Here is a 22274-nt window from a genome sequence, read left to right as displayed (position 1 = left end):
CCTCACTGAGAATAATGGAGACGGAGATCTCTGCTCTGTTCATGTGTGATAACACAGACCGGCTTCAGCATTGACCAGCCCTGAAACAATGCCTCAAGGATCACATTAAGGGTAGGTTACCATGTGACCACAAAATCTTCCTTTGCAAAGTACTGATGGTGGTGCATTATTGCTATCTTACTATTACTACTACTAATAATAATAATAAGAAGAAGAACAGCTGTGTGATTTCTGTACAATTGAGTAGGATTAGACTTCCAGTAACACTATGTACTTTGTATATCAGATACTTGTCAAAATTAATGGCATCAGGAATGAGACAGAAAATTTGATCCATAACCCCAAACATGTCTCTTAATATGTAAATTGTGACAATTTTAACTTTAAAACTAACATTGTTCTTGTTTTATTATTTTTTTATTATCATGCTGTAAAGCACTTTGTGTCATTTTCCTGTATAAAAGGTAAGATAAAAATGAATAAATTGAAACAGAAACTGAATTTAAATGAATAAGGAAACTGGATCAAAATAAAACCAGCAGACCCAGACTTCAGGGAGCTGTCTACACCAATGGATATACCACATTTACATTCTGTCTGCCTGGTACTTGCTATATATACAAAGGACATGAGAAGAAACCTTTTGCCCTTGCTCTTTTTTACCACTGTATGTAGCCTTCATGATAATCACATTGTCATTATTACTTTTATCATCCTCATTATGGATAGAGCTCACAAACACACTAATCTGGTAAATGACATTAACATAATCAGGGGGGCTGCAGTAATTGTGTTATGAAATGATAGATGGCTGCAATCCATGTGTGACAGAACACAGAAAACACGCCTGCAAGCGTGTGTGTGTGTGTGTGTGTGTCTGTATTTGTTCGTGAGTGTGTATGTGCGCACATATGTGCAGGTTTGTCTATGCTTATGTGCGCTTATCTGTGTTTGTGTATGTATGTCCGTGCCTATGTGCATGTGTGAGTGCACAAGTGTGTACGTGTGCAGGTGTTTGTGCCTGTGTTTATTTAGAAGGAGCAGAGAGATCGAAGAGAGGTTTCTTCTCAAGATCGGCTCCTGTCTCTATATGTGTCAGTACTATAACAGTCCCACCTCCAAACCAATTGAGCCTTAAGGCTGCTTCCATTGCTTTGACCAACAGCCATGCAGCCAGACAAAATCGCCCACCACTTTTCAGCACATGGCAACTGATGTCCAATTCCGAGAACGCAGAACAGAGATATGATGGACAAGCGGTAAGTAAATTACCATAATCCCTTGAACAGCACACAAATGGCTGCGAAAAGCAGCCCATCTGTGTATAGGCATGTATTTTTAACTCTGCCACTCAGTGCTTGTTAATGACTGTTAAGTTGAAGTGACAGTGTTTTCCTGAAGAGGTACTGATGCCTCCAGGAGCACGCTTCACTAATTGACGGTGATGTGTTCTTTGACTCGGTGCTGAAACGCCTCTTGCACCCGGCAGAGCAGAACTGCAGCATCTAACACGGTAAGTTAATTAAAACAAAGAGGGGAAAATGCACAAAAGAACATGGCACCTAAAAACAGAAACCTGTTTGAACTTAGCATTAGCCATTTTGCAATACAGGTATGAACTCAGAAAGGAACAGATTACTGGACTGTGATACTTCTCGGGATCACACAGGTACAATAATGTCTGTGCACCCATAAGCAAACAGGAACCCAACATGTGAGTAATGCCGTCTCTGTGACACTGGTGCCATGGTGTCATGGCAAGATGGCGTAGAGTGGAGAACTCTGTAAAATGCATTAGGCTGAACAGGAATATAACAGTGTTGCTCAGAGGAGTCAGCGATAAGAGCTAGGATTCTTTCATCTGATGTTCTAAGAATAGCTGCTATTATTTTGAATTGCATGTATGGAAGGATGAATGAATGAATTAAAGTAATAAATTTATATTACTACTACTGTGACTGCAGCTACTACTATGACTATGACTACTATGACAATTATTATTATTATTATTATTATTATTATTACACAATCATGTAAAATAAAAAGAAAAAAACAGAATTTGGAGCTCAGTTTCACAGCCAATTATTTTCTATATACTGTACATAGAAAGGAGATCAATGACAATGGCTTTTGCAAATTGATGCAAAGCATAACCTACATCTGGAAAGGCAAGCAGGACACATCATTCACTGTGAAACTGCTCCTGCCACACCAGCAGGTGAGAGCTAATTTGCTATTTCTTGTTAGTTTCTCCCATTATTTGACATTTTTGATTCAGCTGTGCTCCCCGCAGTTATGATTGTGGTGCTTCCCTCTCTTCCCTCCTATCTCTCTCTCTCTCTCTCTCTCTCTCTCTCTCTCTCTCTCTCTCTCTCTCTCTCTCTCACACACACTCACACACAAACTCTAATGTGCCAGTGTGACAGTGTTCATGTTTTCCTCTGTGTATATACAACCTATGTACACATGCATGTGTGTACATGTATATGTAGGTACTTTTATATATGTGTGTGAGTACGTCTATATATTTGTGTGTGTGTATGTGTGCGTGTGCGTGCATAAGGAGGCATATATAACCCGCCAGTGTGCATGCACTATGTATGAGATCCATCGAGAGGGGACAGACAGGAATTTACATCAGATTAACCATTCACTGAGTTATTGTCAGAATTATTGATTTAATGTGCAGTCACGGCTTTAACAATAACAGTGAAGATGTTATTTTATGAGTGTAATGTAATGGGTCAGGCCTTCCTTTTGAAAGACTCCTGGGAGATAGAACTGTATGACAGTGTTTCACAGCATTTCATTTAACAAGGAACATTTACATCACAGTATTATCAGAGCCATGGCAGCTGACGCGTTTCTAGAATGCTATGAAGTATGAACAAAGGGAGAGAGGGAAAAAAAAAAATCTTACCTGTCCCCCTGTCTCTCCTCCCGCTCCCTCTCTCCCACTAAAAGAGCAGTAATGTGTCTGTAAGGTTTGCTTAAATGTGTACTCACCCACCATCGGGAAAATGAGCACATTCACTTGTGACAGCATTGTTTTCTGAAGGAATGTCGTCACAGGGTACAGTTCTCAGCAGCGTGGAGAACGTGAAGCTACACTATAAAAACCAGGATCAAAGCCCACACAGGGGTGTGAAGGTGCTTGAGAAGGTCACTCCATAGCTACAGTGTGTACAACTTATATTTTATGCAATCTAGAACATTGATGATCATCTTGCCACAAGTACTACATTTAAAATGTAATATATCTATTTATTATATTTAATATCGCTCCATAGAAATGATGTGAATTCTTTGAATATATTTTTTTGTTTGTTTGTAATGTACAATATAGGCCTTGGTAAAGCATTTATAAAACCACCATGGGGGTGATATTACTGTAAGCTGGCTAATCAATTCACAATATCACTGTACATCATGAAGAAGTGCAATGTTTTTTAAGGCTTTACAGAATAAAGATGGAAGGTTTGTGGAAGCTTTTTATGTTATAATCATAACTTCCCATGATCCAGCTATATATCAATTATTGGTAATTCATTTTTTTAATATGCACCCATATCCAGGGTGTCTTATGGTGCTCACTTAAAAAAAAGTCTTCCATTTGTGTAGAATGGATAGTTACTAAAGTAAAACAGGTTAACTGCTCAAGGGGTACAATGAGACTATATCATCTGGGAATCCAGCCTGCAGGCTTTTGGTTTCTGAGCCTAAGGCCTTCATCGCTCGCTGCATAGTCTTGAAGCGTTTTTCATTTCTTTCTTAGGTAGCATACTGTCCCAATGCAGTGTGGTACAAACTAAAAATTAATCTGATTTTCAGACCTCCCCTGTCTCTTACGGAGCAGGTAACCTCTCTGTCCCACGGGTCACAGAGTCACGTCATGCTCAGTGAAAGACAGGAAGTCCTTCCTTGGCCTTATAACTGATCTGTACTGTGGGTGTGTGGGAAGGATATGAGTGTACATGGGAAACCTTGCTGGTACAGGTGAGATGGGGGTGAGGGTTCCAAGTGGTCAGTGAACTGACCTAGTGTTTGGCAAGGCAGAGAATGGCTGGGATTTAACACGCTTGCTGGTTAGTCAAAAAATTCGGTGGAAAAAACGTATACACATTTGGAAACCCCTGAGAGGCCATAAATAATTCATCCATGTCACTCAACAATGGACACCTGGGAAGTTTCATCTGCAGAAATATTACTACATAGCTCAAGGTGGAGCTCCAAAACAGTGGTGTCTCTCCCACCACTGCACTCTGTTGTCCACCCCATCTCCCCTCCCCCCGAGAGCTCTGTCACCGCTCCCCACAACGGGGTGACGGGAATAATGGAACCACTGTCCTTATTTCCTCTCTGCTTTCAGAAGCCTCATCAATTTGCAAGCAGTGAGATAGAAAAGAAATAGGAAAGTCATGCATTACTCAAATACCTCAGTCTCAGAAGCATGCATTTTATATCAGGCTGGTGAATTTAGGACACTTCATGGTTTGTTAATTAGAAACAACAGGGTGTGAAGAATCACTGGTGACTGTGATGTGTTCGCTTGTCATTCATTTCACCACCCCCAGCCCAAATCCCCCCCGCCCACCGCCCACCCCTAGACCCACCAGCCAGTAAGACAATGAAGGAACTGACTGCATTCTGTCTCCATTGGTTAAGGCCTGTGTGTTTAAACCCATGATTGTTCACATCCCTGGTTTTGCCGTACAGAATCTGACAGACTTTCTGTATGGAGAGTTCTGTTAACCGTCACTAATCTCAAAGACATTAATGAACTCGCAATGCTGTAGTATTTTCTAAACAGACAGATAATCTGTGGAACACTGGCATGGGCGACAGACATGTAAAAACAGCAGTTATATATATATATATAGAAGAGAAAGAAAAGTGAATAAGTCACTTACTGGAGGTACAGTTAATCCTGATACAGTCTAGATGGGGAAGAATAGATGACATGTAAATTCATCCTTCAAGGTACAGCTGCAGACATCCATTAAAAGACAGTTTCCACCCTCTGGGGACACACACGGACAATGTGGCCACTCCTGATGCTCTCTCCGTATGCCCTTCCCCTCGGCTGAGGACTCTGGAGGGAGTCACTCGCTCACAGGAGAGTAAAGCCCAGGATGATCTTTACTCTGTGTTACATGCTGGGCATGGCATGCCCCGCTCTATAGCACTCAATTGTGTCCAATCTCGACATTTGCAACTTTGATGCTTTCACGTGGTGAATACTTTTAAGACAGGCTTACACTAACTGTAAGCCCTCTGAGCTCTGAGTTACTGCTAAAATATTCTTTGGAGAGGGGGCAGTTGTATAGATGACAAGAACCCTTGTAGTGTGTACTGGGCATTAAGACCACCTAGGGTTCTGGTACATATAGAACAACAAAAACTTTGGCTGAAATTGGTACGCCCAACCAAGCTCTCACCCTGGGATTAATTTTGCAATGCTTCAAGAGATGTATTTGAAATGAGGCTAGAAACACTAAGCTGTGATTTGTTTCTTTGATTATGTTTCACAGCATTTCATCAGATAGATGGGTCCCTGCAGACCCCCACGGTGAGCAATGTACATCTAGAGAGCATCATGAAATGGCCACTGTCATGCTGAACCACTTGGGAAGTAAGCTGACTTTTTAAATTGTTTCTGGATCTCAGTAAAAAAAAAAAAAAAAAAAGAAAAAAACACACTCAAAAATAACCTGCCCCGAATGGCAGCTACCCTCTTGCACCCTGTGAGAGAACACTAATGATTAAATTTTGCCTTTTCATTGGATCACAAGGGAGCAAGTGCTCTCTCACAGTAGAGTACGGAGCATGCTCAATTCGGACAGGAGACCTTTGGTGATCAAAGAATTCCTCATAGCACTTCCACACTGCTCTGTTGAAGTGTACATGAATAACCCCAGTTGTTACAGCTGTAAGGACCACTGCTAACAGTACAACTCTAACTACAGTACAACCATTACTACAACTAATATCATCATCTTCACCACTTCTACTAGTACGACAGGTACTACCATAGAGCTGTTACTGCCTGATCCTCAAGGTCCTTGCTGTCTACAACTAGCTCTGCTACTATGAAAACCAACTATCACTACTACTATTACTACTATTAATACTACATCTGCACTACTTCTGCAACTGCTAGAAGTATGTTTCAATATATAGCTGCCACTAATACTACTACCCTTTCTAGTAGTGATTCCATTGTTTAGTACTGATTATTTTTCACTGCGTTATGTAGAAATGCATTTTTTAAAAAGACAGTTGAACTGGTCAATAATAACAATGATCATTGAATTACTCAAATGCATGGACTATGACTACAGCAAACCCTAAAGAGATGCTCGTATTTGGAGGTGCACATCTATATGTGGTGAAGTACTTTGAGGAATCAGACCAAGAGACAAACCCAGCTTTCCTTCCCATGAGGCAACAGCAGGTCATGTGTCGTCAACCGCAGCAGAAAAGTGGTCACACACCGCCAGAGACCAACATGTGCTGGCCCTTACAGGGAATGCTTTGCTTTCAAAGAAGGGATGGGACAATGTGGTAGTGTGCGGGGGGATTGGCTATAAACTAAAAAAAATAGAAATAACACTTTGTCCTTATCAGCAGTGGACATCTGAGGAAACTGCAGTGATCTGGCACGTTGCTGCTGTCAGCACACAGAGCGGTTGCCACGGGCGCAGTTGCCACGGGCACGCCGCCGTCATAAGAGATGGGCCATCTCCTTAGTATGCACCGATACATGCTGGCATTTGGGAGGTGCCTCGCACTCACCAGTGGAAGAGAGATGGCTGTCATTTCAGCAGCACAGCTGCGATTATGAGATATCCAACATTCTGAGGGCATCACACGGCGCTTCTCACAGAAGCAAGGAGCTAGGATTGTCTGGGCAGGCTGTGGGGGGCAGGGTGTGGGCATGTTTGTGAGCTCAGCAGTGCTAATCTGTTATAAAGTTCATATACATCCATATGTTTTCATGGAATAGAGAAGTAGGGGACTGGGTGTGACTAAATGTGGAGTTCTAGAGAGAAGTTTAGAGTTTTGGAAATTTTAAGCAACTAACAAAATAATCACCTGCCGCACTAATATCAAAACCTAACTGTGGCCTTGTTGGCCAAAGGAAGAGGGAAGGGTGGGGGGTTGGGATTATTGGCAGGTTCAAGACTATGTAGAATTCTATAGGCTAAGGTGAACAGCTGGGGACATACGATAACACTGTGGATAATGGGGCAGTGCAAACACAGAGGCGCAAGCATTCCCTTGGGCGTAAGGTCCGCACGGTGCTCGTCTGGCAGTGAGCATAGGGCCGCAGACTCTGGCCATTGAAGGGCTCTACACCATCCCCTTCTCTTCGACATACAGAGACAGTATTGCACAACAGATTTGTATTTGTGTATGTGTGTATGTGTGTGTGTGTGTGTGTGTGTGTGTGTGTGTGTGTGTGTGTGTGTGTTTGTGTATGAAAATGCTCTCTTTGTTTAAAGTGCAAGAAAAAGCCCATGAGTGTTAGGTATGAGAATGTGAGTTCTGAGAGAGCAAAACTGAAAATTAATGAATTGTTAATTTTAATATTATAGCAGTTAATTAAGTACTAACACAGTACTTCTGGGAGTGTTATAATAAAGTTAATATCACAAAATGTGGATGTGAAAAGTAAAACATAATTTTGTGTGTGTGTGTGTGTTTGTTTGTGTGTGTGTTTGACAGTACTGGTTCTACTGTGTGTATGTCCGGGTGGGGTTACCTAGGTTGACAGTAAGCCGGACGCGTCCAGCGTCCAGCTCCAGCCGCAGGGTGTCGGCGGAGTCCCGGGATGTGGTGGCCATTAAGACCCCGTAGGCCCGCTGTGACCGGAAACGCAGGGACACGTCCTCCGCCTCCGTGTGCATCACCACCGGCAGCTGGATCTTCATAAACTTACTGCCGTCGTAACTGAGTATGGTGGCATCTGACAGGAGACAGGCAGAGACCAGATGAGATGAAAATATTGCTGCACGATACCCAACAAAGACAAGAGTATTGCTGCACTCACCTTATGTAGATGAGCCTGCTTTGGACTATGCCTAATATACACAAGAGTGTTACTGTAGTACAGCAGATAGACAGATGGCTGCAGACATGATCACAGTTTATCATGCATGTGTGCTGCACACAGGGAGCCCCTGCTGCTATGACACAATGCATTTCTGGAAACCCCACCATAAACCAGCTTGAACACGCACTACAACTATATTCTCCCACAGATGCAATTTTAAGAGGGGGGTTACATTCCTCAAGAACAGAAATTTCATTTTTCACAAAAAAAGAAAGATAAATACAGCATTGTGAAATACAGCTTATTAATGTGTATATATTTAAATATACTTAAATAATATAAAAACAAGTACAAAAAAAATTTTGTATTGTGATACACTCTGTGCGAAAATAACAGGACACAGCATTAAAATGCAAACAAAGCTCCTCAGGCAGGTGTTGACATGCACACCCTTAAAGGGTATGTCTCGGGGCCCCCCACATAGATTCACTAAATTAAAGCTGAGGATGAAAAGTGAAAAACAGACCACAACAACCAAAACTAAAATCAAACCCAAGAACTTAAACATAACAAGCTTAAACAATAATCAGCCACATATAAAAAAAGCACTGGCTGGCTCAGTTTCTTGCTCCCCTGACTGTCTTCTATCTTAAGTCAGGATTTCTTGCCGTTTAACAATCAATGACCATTAAGTTGTAAAATGCAGCTCATCATAAACCAGACTGCCATGAAACAGGGACTGCCTATATATGCACACATGTATTCCATAAAGGGCTGGGGCCAAATATTTCATTATATGAATATTCAACCATGAGATCAATATTCAATTTTGTGATGGCTTAAAGTATATGAAGATGTAGCTCCTGGAGCTCTGTGTGAATGAGAATGTAGCTCTGTGTGAATGAGAATAACAAAGCCCTTGCCAAAAGGATGAGTCTCCCGAAAAAGAGGGATTACGCTCTCTCTGGATGAATGTGTCTGACACAGATGAGACACAAATACTGAGACGCCATCTGATGATGCGTCTTTACCATGCTGGCCTATGCTCTATTTCCCTATTTGTTCCTTTGTGGGTCATGAATTTCACCACACTATTTGAAGTCTTCTGACGCACACAGTGAGATACTTTAAGCTCTTGGTCAACAACGAGGGCTGTGTCACAAATATGTGTAGATGATGCAAATCGATGGCGTTTGAGGTCACATGTTGGTTCCTCTGCGGGAGAGAAGAAGTACATTTCCCCTTGGTAAACTGCTGAAAAATCACAAATGGAGCCAATGCTTTATGTTCAAGGCCCAGAGTTTGTATCACGGAAAGCCAGTCACAGAGATAACACAGTAAGCTCAGCATTTTCAGAGAACTGTCACACGTGGGATGCTGCATTTCAGAAAGAGGTCCAAGAGGCCAAACCCATTCACCAGATCAGTTTCGTAATGGTGAAATTTATATCAATGTCACTTTCCACACCATAAGCATCCCAGACTGCCCCCCCCCATCCCCAAAAGCTCACCTTCAGAGCAGTGGAGCAGGGAAAAGAGGATAAAACCTGATTGCTCTGCAGATTGTCATTCTGGCCTGAGTGTTGAAAAGCTGCTGTCAGACTCTGATCAGAATAAAGATGGACAGCAATGTCATAGGAAATATTAACTGCCCAAGTACAAACACAGATATTTGCAGAATTTGCAGGGACTATTTGCTGGCCCAGTATAAGCCAAACACAGTGAACTCACTGGAACAGTGCCTGCAACAGCCTAAAGACAGACAGCAAGCGGAAAATAGCTGTACCAGTGTAAGAGCAGACAGCGAATTTACAGGGACCAGTAGCTGCACCAGTATAGAGACATCCTCTGGAAATAAATCTCAGCTGACATCGCTACCTCAGGCTGACAGCCAGTCAGAGTCTCTTTTTTTCCCCCTCCTCTCCCCGCTCCTGCGATTCCTGTCCCAGTTTCATCAGCGCACCTTTCCGCGAGTGCAACCCGGCCGCCGCGATCGAACGCGAGGGAGAGGGGCCGCGGAAAGCGCTAATGAGCGTCTCGGAGAGTACCCAACACACCGCAATCACTGCAGGGCTGACAAGGGGATGGGCGGGTGGGCCTGGGGCGAGATGTGGTCTCATTTTCGCATTGCAGGTGGGAGATAATGAACATGTGCCCATGTGCCCCCCCCGCAACACCTTTCCCTGAGAAAAATACAGTGAAAAAGGGGGTTGTGTTCTAAACAATGTGTTTACTGTGGCTCAAATGTGCCAGGCTAAATCTGATCATTTTTATGATGGGTTTATGTGCTGTATTTTTGCGCTTGTCACGGCCGTGACATGTTCCTGATAAGTGGCTGGGGAAGCTCAACGGGAGCGCTATCTCCTATCTGAAAGGGGGACTCCTGTGTCCCTCTGGGAGAGCTCTCTCCGAAGGTAAAGTGCTGAGTTCATACTTTGGAGGTAATTCCTTGAAACGAAAGCTCAGGTTGCCTGGAGCCGGTGACTCCAGCAGCGAAGCCCCCGTGGTGACACCCTGCAATGAGGAGTCATTAGTTCAGCTGCTGTGACAGTGCTGCTCAGAGCTGAATGGCACCTGCTGCAGCGTAGGCATTCACACAGCCCCTCTGCAATGGCTCCAATACCACACTGCACATAATCTGTAGCTGTACGCAAAACTAGAACAAGAAATAGGACCCGGAACCAAAGACTTAGCCCTACCCAACATGGATCCCACCGGAGTAGCAGTTCGGCAAAATACAACAGATCAGACTGATAACATGTAGGTTCAGATCCTGACTGATATAGCTGTAGTGCTCTTGAGCAATGCACTCGACCTGATCTTCTTCAGTTGAACTTTGATATGCAAAGAAAATAGATGTTTAATGTAAATTAATTTATGTGTGTTATTGTTTTAATGTGAAGAGCCTGGCAGGCAAGTTAAAAAATTGTTTGACACGGTGGTGCCTAAAGGTATAGTGCAGCATCATAACAAGGGTTTGGTGAGCTCCGATGAGCACGTCTGAAGAAAGTGAATGCAAGTGATATTGAGGTAATGCTTACAAAAAGGGGGGGAGGGTGTGTCACCTGACCACTGGGTTACTGCACGGGCTGTGGAGCAGTGAATGTCACATTCGTCCCTCTAGATGATCCCGCCACATCCCTCGCCACAATCCAATCTCTCTGGCTCCCTGGGGCGCGCTGCAGGTGACAGGGCCAGAGACGGCTCTGTGACAAACGAGCATTCCCTTGTCTGTCTGCTGACTGCCAGGCGTTTTAAAGGAATGAGCTTCGTTTAGCGGGAGTTAGGGCTCTGCAGGGTCCCTCACTAGCCGCACTGAGCCGGAAACGATGAAACCGGGCGCCTCACCTTACAAGATGCTTCTAACCCCAAAACAGCTTTTTCCTGTCTGAAGTGCAAGCCTGCACCCCCTGCTGGATACCGGTGTCATCCCGAGGCAGGGGCAGCCCTGCGGGGTGGTGGAAAAAAGCAAACAGAGGGCCCTCGCAAGGCTGACAAAGACAAAAGTGACAGAAACTTTTGCACAGGCAGCGTGTGGGCACCCCACTGACGGTGACTCAACCAGAAAGATGGATAGTCACCATGGTGACAGATAATTAGAGTGCCGCATTTCGGCTGGGGAAGAGTAGGAACTCTGAGAGAGACGTAGAGAGAGGGAGAGAGAGAGGGAGAGAAGGAGAGTTAGAACGAGGCAAGAGTGCATGCATGGTTATGTAATTACATTTAAGATGTAAAGTGCTATATGATTAAAGCTGAACAAGAGCTGTATTTTTTATCCACCATTTGTTTCTGTGCTCTGTGTGCTGCGCTGTAAAAGATTTTGGTTGTACTTTATACATTTTAACCTGTCATGTCAGATAAACTCATTTTTAATTGCATTTGAGAGGCTAAACTCTCGCCAGGAAAGTCAAGCAAGAGTTTCTGTGTCCAATGATAGAGAGGCCAAGACAGAGGGAAACAGAGAGAGAGAGAGAGAGGAATAAATGGGGAGAGAAAGTGACAGAAAGAAAAGAGAAGAGGAGAAAGATGAAGAAAGACCCAGCCTTCTTGCCTCCTCTGGTCACTTCCTCCATCTTCCTGCTCAATAGGCTCTCTCCATAAGAACGCTTGGATTTTCATAAGCTGACACTCAAAGGGTGTAGCAGCATCTGCTGACTTTCGCATTTAAGAGATTGAAGATTCCTTCAGGGAAAATGCTAATGACTCCTATCTGGCAAAAGTGGAGGATTTTTTTATCATCCTTCCTACATGCCATTACATAAATACACTCTAGCTCTCATGCAGCCACTTACATACTATATGTGTGTCAGTGTGATGTAATGGATGTGGATCTATTGCACCAGTAGCAAGAATCAAATCTAATGTGGAGCCCTTCTGTTGTACCCCTGGATTGGTATAACAAATACATCCTCCTGCAGAAAGGGGTAAGTCAAATAAGCAAATAAACTAAGAAAATAATAATAATAATAACATGTTTACTTATACATTTGAATTGACTGTTTTTTTCATGTGTGTATGTGTGTGCGTGTGTTTTTCTAATGAAAGCAAAATAATTATGAGTAAATTTATGAACATCGCATCTCTCTCTGGATGTCATTTGAGTTGTGTATTTAAATGCAAGATGCATCCAACACACTGTCAAAATCCTGTTAACTAGGAAGGCAGAAACAGAGATGGAGATATGGAGACTGACATACCAGGGAATCATTAACTAACGCAAAGTGAGTGGCTGTCAGAAATCCAGTCCAGGGCCCCTCCTGTTTAATGACACTGCGCGTTAAGTATCACAATAAACTGTGAAGACTGCAGCCCAAATGTCTCTCTCAGTCGAACAGACAGGCAGCTGTCAGAGGAGGACAACCAATATCAAAGCATGTGTCTGTTTCGCCAAATTGAATGTTAAACAAGATCACAATGTCTCCAGATTATGCTGGGGGAGGTATAAAAAAAACAAAAAAAAAAACACGCAGCTTAACGAAAAAACAAACGTGCGGTGATTACGGCTGCGACGTTCCGGGCGCATCCGTTTCCCCAGAGCGGACAGCGCGCGGGACAGCTAGCTGTCATCCGCGCGTCACAGGAGCACCCCCCGCCCCGCGGCACTCAGGGGGGACGCTCCATTCAAATATCTCTAGTCATAGTTGCCACGGGGATTTAGAAAATGTGTGTTCAACATTCACAACAAACAGGAAGAGTTAGCTCAGAGGCATCATACATAATTCAGTCCTGCTCATAGTAATTCTGTTGCAGCCTCTCTCCCTCGCTCTCCCCCTCTCTATCATACATGTGTATACCTATATATGTGTATATACAGTATTTAAGCCATTTTGTATGTCTGTGTCCACACTGCCAAAGAGCATCACTGATCAGTCATTTATGAACAGGCCCTACACCTGGCCCCTGGATACATGGAGAGCATATATTATGAGCATATATGTGCTGAAAATAAAACGCATGTTCCCTGCAGAAAAACACATGTGTGGCACACTTTAATCTCCCTTTTACATAATAGATGTGCACAACCAGGCCGGAATCTAGTGAACACACATTCACAGATGCTTCCACTGACTGTGCTGTGTGTTACACAGGTGCCTGTCCAAGATTAAACTAAGCAGACCCGTCTGTGAGCTGGAGTAACCACCGAAATGAGACGCGCAGGGCAGAACAGGCACATCGTGTGGAAAACAGGACACCCTCCGCGTTTGTAAATTCAGACGCCCACAGACAGGTTCTCTTTTAGTGTGACCCATGAAGACGGGCGCCTGGGCGCGGGACGGACGCTGCGCTCTGCCGTCACCGAGCCCTGGCGTGTTCTCAGACACAGCGGCTGCTGCGTCCGCGTTACTGAGCGCGTCGCTCCTTGCAGGGGACGCACGCACATGTTCTGCAGCTCACCCTCCCCACCATATGGGCACTCACCTCGCCCATAAAAGACCCCCAGGTTAAACACAGACTTTGTCTAATTAGTGTGCGTCTGTGTGTGTGCGTGTGTGTGCGTTGGAGGGAGGGAGGCTGTTTGTGGAAGGGTTGGGACGTGCTCGGAAAATGCTTTGTCTGCTTAATTAGAAACTCCATGACTTGAAACGGGCGAACCCCGCCGCCGTTCGCTCCCTCCCTCCTCGGCCATATGCAGTAGCGTGATTTTGCCACAGGGTGGTACACCATGCATGGATAAGTGAAGGCTTGTGTAATTCTTCTGACAGCCTCTCTGCGACTGGTGCCTGCTCCTTCCTACCAGCAAAGAAGCAATCTGGAGACATCAAAACAACTGGCGGTGTGCCAGAGCAGATCTGCCTCAGCATCACCGCAGCTCGGAGACGTCGGCGCCGCGCCACGCTCTCTCCCAGCTGCCGGTCGCCGCCGCCATCTCCGGCTGACAGGGAGGCACTTCCGCACGCGTTTGCCCAACCCCCCCACCTGCCTCCGTGCTGTGTGTTACATACACACACATTCCTTGTGACGCTTGTTTTTGTCTTCTGTCTCTGGTCTATCATCCTCAGGCCAGTGCTAAGCAAAGAGAGTCTTTGAAATTAAGTTTGCATTATTATGCTTGATGAAATTTGAATGCGTGTCTTAGATGGGCTATTATCTTCTTTAAATGCAAAGGGTTGCTCTCCCCCTCCGCCCCCCCCAACCCCCCCACCCCCCGTCAGACGATTAGTTCCGATGAGAGCACACATCTTGAAAATTAGGCAAGTGCAAGAAGGATGGGGAGGGTGGAAGGAAGCCCTCGCAGATCTCACCACTCCTACGGAGACCAGCTCCTAAATTATGCATTTCCTAATTGTTTGGAAATAATTCTGTTCCTATTGCTACTTGACTAAGCTTTCACATACAAAATAAACAGAATCTAAAGAAAACCAAATGGTTTGCTATTGCCTGGCAGTACATTTACAGAAGTTTAGTACCATTAGAGCAGTCCAAAAAAAACTGTAATTATGAGCCAAATCTCTAGATATCAAATTAATGGCTAAACAAGACAGAAATAGCTTGAGGGAAGGCAGTGCTGGTGACAAACTCAGGCTTCTACTGCTCAGACCACAATTGGCAGTGATGCCAGTTCCATTAATCAGTCCAAGTCTGGAGTTCAACATTCACAGAGTCGTTCCTGAACCAAACCTACTGCGGACGCTTTTACTGAAGAGGTTTCAAACATGCTCCACTCTCATTTTAACTTGTACATTTAATCAACATTTAATCATTCATTTCATCTCCCTGCCTCTCCCGCTTTCATATTCCCTCTCTATACCTCTCCCGCTCTCTCCCTCTCTCCCTCTCCAGGTGGAGAGGGGAGGGATAAGTATTCCACTCCAGCTCTGGTCACGAGTGAGTGGCTTGATGAGTGCCTGGTTAGTGGCAGAAGACAGCCAATTTACAGGGCTGTGTGCAGACTGGACGTGTCCAGGGCTGTCCAAGTGACAGCAAAGCCAGCTGCTGTTTAAACCACTCTCTCTCTTTTCTCTGTGTCTCTCTCTCTCTCTCTCTCTCTCTCTCTCTCTCTGCCTCTCGCTCCCTCTTTGCCTCCCTCCCTCCCTCCCTCCCTGCCTGCATCCTCCTGGCTGGAGACACCTGGGAGCCTGGCCTGAAGCCTCAGGCTACGTGAACCGCAAAACAACCAGAGGAGGCGGCACGGATGAGAGCAGCCCCGGACGGAGGCGCCGAGCACGTGACTCCGCTGACCGATTCCCGCTCCAGCTGAGAGGAGCTGGCAGGGCTCTTTGTCGGAGCGTGGTGAATCCACAAAGTATGTAATGACATGCTTAAAGCCTTTCACGTTTCCGGCTGCCTTTGATGTCGATTACATTCATTTTTTTTGTGGACCCCACCCCCCTTCTACCCCTTCTCCATCTCTGCTCTAAAATGACGGTGCACAGCAGGGGCACATAAAACTGTGCTACAGTACATGCATAATGTGTGATATAAAAAAGACACATATAAGCATGTATGTTTAAATATATACACCAACGGCACCAAGAAAACTGGAAGGCAGCATGAATGCATAGTCAAACAGTCTGTAAAGCCCACTGCCTTTATCAGTGAGAGCAAAAGAGGGGTTCTATCATACCCAAGCCATTCTGACAGACTGCTGGATTTGACGGGCTGTACGAGTGAACAAACAATAACACAAATAAACCCAAAAATAAGCATACGAAATCAGACGTAAACCCAAAGGGCTCACCTCTCTCGCAGGACCGGCCCAGGAACCCGGTCCCGGAGCAGTCGCAGACGTAGCGGCTCCAGCCCTCTCGGCACACCCCGTTGTTCTGGCATGGGTTGCTCAGGCACTGCTTGGGCACCTCTTTGGTGCAGGAGGGCTTGACCCCGGCCGCCTTCTGGGCCTCGGCGATGCGGCGGACGTCCTTGCTCTGGCCATCGATGAAGAGGTCGCGTATGCAGCCCACGTAGCCGTAGTTCAGCAGGGCCGTCCACACCTCCGTGGGGAAGACCAGCCCCGCCTTGTTCTCTGGCAGCCCCCCCAGGTACAGGTTGTCATCCAGGTCCAAGATCTCGCTCTCACCTGGGGCAGTGTAGGCTGTGCGGATAGTATTGACGGAGATGGTACCTGGGAAGAGAGATAGAGAGAGAGAGAGAGCGAGAGAGAGTGAGAGGGAGAGAAGGGTAAGAGTTGAGAAATAGCTTGATAGCTTGCGGGTATTTGAGAGAGCGTACAAGGGACAAGATACACAAGAGAGTTCACTCACAGAATGTCTTGCAGATCTATAACTCAAAAGTATGATATTGTGTGTGAAGTAGTCTCGTTTGAGCAAGGCAATTTGATGTGAGTGTCTCTGTGAACGTATTGAATTTCAATGTAATTCAGTCTATGACTGGAGGCAAAAAATAATTCCATGTAATGGCAATCGATATGCAGAAACTCATTTAATAATTATGCTTAGCTGTAAATGCATAAATATGGCAGATGATGGTTTGAAATGGCTGTTACATATGAATACAATGGTGGAAAAGAAACACATAATCTCAGTTTAATTGGGATGTTATTCAATTATTTGCACTCTGAAACTGTTTAATGGGATGGGATTAGATTTGTGTTTATCATTTAAAGACTCAGCACAACATTCATTTAAGCCATAGATTTTCTTTCATCATTTTACTGAGTAAAAATCTCTTTTTATACTGCAAAGGTTGTAAAAAAGAAAAAAGAAAGAAAAAACAACATCTTCTATTTCATCATTTCAGCTGCCTGAATACAGAAAGCCACCTAAGCCATCTTTTTAGATGTGATTAACGGACTGTGGGTCATTTTTATTTTTTCATCTATTTGCTTTCCTGTACACATAAAAACTGCAGAATGTTAGTTGTGTTTCCCCCTCGTGATTTATCGCTTTCATTCAGGTTTAATTCTCGATCTGGAACACCGTAAACAACAGCGGACATGACTGGACTGTAAAAACGCCGGAGAGCGGGGCCCTCGTGTCAAGATCCGACAAGCGATTAGTTTGTGTATGGATCAGTTTTCCAATCGCGCGACCATTGTGGGGCTTTAATTAATGGCGGCTGTCCAAACCTGCTATGTCCTCTCCTGTAATCTATAGCTCTGAGGACCAACCCTGGCTTACACTGAGGCAACCTCTGAGGCCCAGCCAAAGGGAGAAACAAAAATCGAAATAATTCCCCTTTGAGTGACGTTTTTTTTTGTTGTTGCTGTTTTGTGGAACAAACAAGCGTATTTTGTAATATTTTGGCTGGGAGATAAATACTGCTAACTCTCCCAAATAATTGTGCAGGTGCTGATTAATTTAGTTACATAAAAACTGAAAAAAAAATCCTAACCACTCTAGTCTCTCCAACAAGATAGCCTTATGTTCTGGCAGCCTTGTATAACAGTCCTACAGCTGACACAGAACAGTTCTCCAGTATGTGATGTGGTTCATAGTGTGCTTCAGGCTTCTTTTTTTTCTTTTTAATACCTAATTAGAATTTTAAACCCATAATACTCCTTCAAATTATGTCCCAAATCACCACAATGTGTTCCAAGCTTTATTTTTCTGTTTTGCAAGGGATGCTTAGCCTGAAGCGATTGTTCAACGACAGAGACGTTGGTATATTTGAGTGTCCAGTGTCACTATGCAACAGAACGGAATAAGCTCTAACTGCTGCCCACCTCTCACTTTAAAAGGATCACCTTAGTAATTAACAATGGTTAATGTTTGCTTCAGCTGAGGCAGTGCGTTCTGCAACCTCAGCCAAGGTGAGCCGACTCCAGTGTTCCTTGGAATTGAAAGTCAGCACAGGAACCTCTGTGCGGTGATTAACCTTGCCCCCCAAATACATTCCGGCACCTTCTCCAGTCGCAGCCTAGCGCATCTGTGCCGGTACCTTCTTTTGGACCGTGCCCCATGCAGCTGCTCCAACTTTCCAGAGCCACAGACTTGGCACCGGCGACCCGCCACGCGGCCAAACATGTCCCCCAGGTCATCGAAAATGAGCCCACTCCATCATACCCATTACAGAAGGAACCTCACACACTCTGCCTGCCAATTACGGAGGAGCGGAGCACGACAAATCCGTGGCCACCACGCTAAATTCCAAACTAATCGTTCACAGAGAAACACGGGCGAATGCGATCTGTAATGAAATTTCTCAGAGTCCAGGTGAGCTAGGTGTGCTTCATCTACCCGTAAATGAAATGTCACGCACGGACCGAATGCGTGTGTTGAACGATCTTTTTCCCCCATTTTTCAAACGGCTCAACCCTCAGCCTGCTTCCACACATGACCCTCCATGTAGTATGCTCCCTGGATAGATTTACAGAGCTGGACATGTGCTCAGTGTTGTGCTGGAAGTCTTGCTGAGCCCCAAGGCTTGTTTCAGCCTGTGTGAGCCCTGTGTCTATCTTCTTTCATTACTTCCTGCATACAGCACTTTCTGTTTTCATTAGCGTGAAAATATACATGTATTTACATGAGAATAGCCCTCATTGCTCTTCCATATCAATGATGAGTGTTATAAAGCCATACCGATCTGAGGACTGAATGAGGTGCTTAAAGACAGGTGGAGACAGATGGGGCGGTTGTTCTCTTGAACCCAACCAGAGACAAGGTGCCTACACCACTCATGCAGCACACTCAGGAGGGTCCCCCTGTTACAAGCCTCAAGCAACCTGGACTGCATGTGCAGCATCGCATTCTCCACATTAATAAATCATGTTTTGAACGCTACGTACTATTATACAAAATGACAGAATGGGAGCGAGTTAGAGTTAAACATGCAAATGCACGGCCGCGCATGTCTGCACGCGCCGGATATACATCTCGCCATCTGTGTTATAAGCACGCTCCGCTAAATTGATAAAAGTGGAAGTTGAGAGAGGGGGGACGTCAGCACGTCTCTGCCGTCTCCGTAGAGCGCTCTTTCTTTCCATCGACTGTTCTGTAAGTGACTGTAACAACAGTCGAGAGATGTTAAAGTCCCCGGGGACCATATCCTGTCACCGCTACAGTGACGTGAACAACGTAATGCATAGACATACCTACACGGCAGCAGAACTATTTACAGTGGGGGCAGAGAGAGACAGTAAACACCGCTTAGGAGGAAACAGCAACTTTTCCATATAGGGGGACTGCAGAAAGCCGGCGCAAGAGTAGGGAGGGACACAGAGGAAAATATGAGGACAAAGACAAGAATTTAAGACATGGAGTAGGAAAGATGAGGAAGACAAAGGGAGGTGAGGGAGGAGAAGGAGAAGAAGACAACTAGGTTTTGATAGCTGAACTGAGACCATCCCCATTTTAAGCTGAGACAGCTTGGAGTCAGGAACGGCGCCGCTGCACGAGTCCTGTCTGTCCGCAGGCATCTCGTTATTCAGTTATTCCATGCTCCCAGTATTAGCACCCCCCCAGCCCCATACCACATCCTAAATGAACCCAACGCCTCCAATTCAACAGCATGTTAAGGGAATTAGTAGAATCCACTAAAGGCGATGTGAGCGAAATCTCAGAGCATTTCATCGGCCTGATCGGACTCTCCCGGGCTCTGTGGGCGCGGGGTGGGTCTGGACACCCCGGTGGCGCTCCGGCAGACATTTCTGGGAGCGCTCAGCGCAATCTCACTGACGGGTGACAGGTCACCTAAGAGCCGAGTAACTTCTTAACTGCTCCGCTAATGCAGCACATGAGCTAAAGGCTCTGGTCCATTTGCACGCTTTCCTCCTCCTCCCCCTCCTCCTCCTCCTCCTCCTCCTCCTCCTCCTCAGCCCAGCGCTCAGAGGGACAGGGAGCCCAGGAGCCTTAATTGAGTCTGGGACATGTTCATTCTTCGGCACCATTCTTCCCCCTTCGACTCCGTCAACAATAGAACATGGGGGGTGCGCTACCCTAATGGAGGAGAGCTGCTGATAATTATTTTGGGTGCCTTTGTTGTGCCTCTCTGAATGACGTGCGCTCTTTGCATTAATAAATCATCGGAGACACTGATGAAAAGCCCTCTGTGCCATATGCTTCATGACTCACTCGCTCCTGTGATGTCATGTTCATTTTTCTTTTCTTTTTTTTTTTTTTCTCAGGCCATTGAATTGATCAATTATTAATCAGGAACCAGCAGGCCCTGTAGGGAATGGGCCCTCTGTCCGTGGTGTTCTTTGCTCCTGGGCAATGCATTGCTCTGCCAGCAGTGCACAGATCCCATTCATAACCACCACTGTAAGACCTAAAGATGGCATAACCAAGTATGTGACTGACTTGCCTCAATATGTCTGCATCTGTGTGATATAGACATGGGGAGTAAGACTGCAAGCTGTATGAATGGATACCGTGTAGACTATGTGCCCTGGATAAAGACAGCCGCAGAAAATTAGCAATGCAATATAATACTGTGTGTACTGCTGCAATGCTCGTTCTTAGACCATAACAATTTGCAACCTTCTGCGTGGAAGACCACTAAAAAAAAACATTCCACAAACCCTCCAATAACCCTGGTTTCTCAGCCTTGAACACAACCATTAAACTAGGATACTGGAACACACAATGAATGAGGTCGGGCCATTTATCTGACACTACAGCTGAGGTGCGAGAATACCCCAGACTGCACCCAGAGAGCTGACAGTGCAACCCTCCACCGAAAACCCAACCCGCCTCTCTTCCACGTCTCCCCCACCAGAGTCATGATCACATCCATTTGCCCCCCCTTCCCACCCTCCCACCAGCTCCCTGCAGCCTCAGTCTAGACACTCACAATTCCTACGTCCTGTCTTACTGCCTATCCTCAGAGGGCCCTACTGCATGTCACCTTTTTACGTCTGCAACAAGCATTTTTACAATGCCAATATGACCCCTCAAAGGACATGAAGGTGGCAGTCTTAGACCAATTAGCTCATCTATATTTTTACATATTTTTTGCAAAATTTAATATGTGCATACACACCTAAACAACACAAATGTTTATAACAGTTAACGCTGTAGTTATGTTAAACTTTAATATATTCTGTACATAAATTTGAAAATAATAGGAACATTCAATTTAACTATTGTGATTCTTTGTCCTTCTCTTTTCCTTTACAATGAAGCATATGACTCCTGCATCAAACATGTATTGAATCTATTATCTTTTATTATTCAATAACAGAAACAATATTTTTGGTCAACGTTAATGAAACATAATAAAAGATAATAAAGAGTGAAGTCATATTCATTTTATACAGGAGCCATTTGCTTATTTCTACTTATTTCAATCTTTGCTCAGAGACTCTGTGCTCCACAGCCTGGATATCACCACAGCATGTATCGACAACCCTGCTTCCTTAACTTTTCTAAAAAAACTGAAGCAATACATTTTCAATTCACTTGCAATATTTTCCATTAATCTCAATAAACAGCAAAATTATGGTGACATGCAAGTATTTGAAAAATGTAGATTTTTAATTAATCATTAAGGACGAAGTTCTATAGAAGATAGATTAAATGTCGTCCAAAAATGAATCCATTTATTTTCAGCCCTTGCTGTTTATGTCCAGTACAACTGCTGGAAAGGCCCAGTGATGCAGCTCTTTGAATCTCTGTGAGCCAGACTTACAAATGTGCCACTTCTGCAGCTGGACCCTGTGCCTTTGTGTCCCACAGCAAACAAGCCACCACTTCTCTCAGGTAATAGAAGGTGTAATGCTCAATTAGCTTCTGAGATGGAATGCATGCATCTCAATTTCTATATTGCGATAATTATTAATGAAGTGTAAATCATTATTTTACTCATAATTAATTGTTCTT

General features: G+C 44.7%; 1 protein-coding gene across 21 annotated transcripts in view; it reads right to left on the bottom strand.

The window, feature by feature from the left end:
* The window catches only part of LOC118789872 (neurexin-1a), a 307259-nt gene that overhangs the window by 168115 nt on the left and 116870 nt on the right, over positions 1 to 22274 (bottom strand). For 17 of the 21 annotated variants that reach the window (XM_036546568.1, XM_036546567.1, XM_036546570.1 and 14 more), the window contains 3 exons: positions 16235 to 16618; positions 7766 to 7969; positions 4911 to 4937 (listed from right to left, as the gene is read on the bottom strand). In XM_036546568.1, coding sequence (XP_036402461.1) covers positions 4911 to 4937; positions 7766 to 7969; positions 16235 to 16618 — 615 coding nt within the window. The remainder of the gene's footprint in view (positions 1 to 4910; positions 4938 to 7765; positions 7970 to 16234; positions 16619 to 22274) is intronic. The other 4 variants (XM_036546576.1, XM_036546582.1, XM_036546587.1 and 1 more) reach the window with 1 other exon arrangement.

This window comes from Megalops cyprinoides, chromosome 15 (assembly GCF_013368585.1).
Source record: "Megalops cyprinoides isolate fMegCyp1 chromosome 15, fMegCyp1.pri, whole genome shotgun sequence".
NCBI lineage: Eukaryota > Metazoa > Chordata > Actinopteri > Elopiformes > Megalopidae > Megalops > Megalops cyprinoides.
This window is presented reverse-complemented; position numbering and strand designations above follow the sequence as displayed.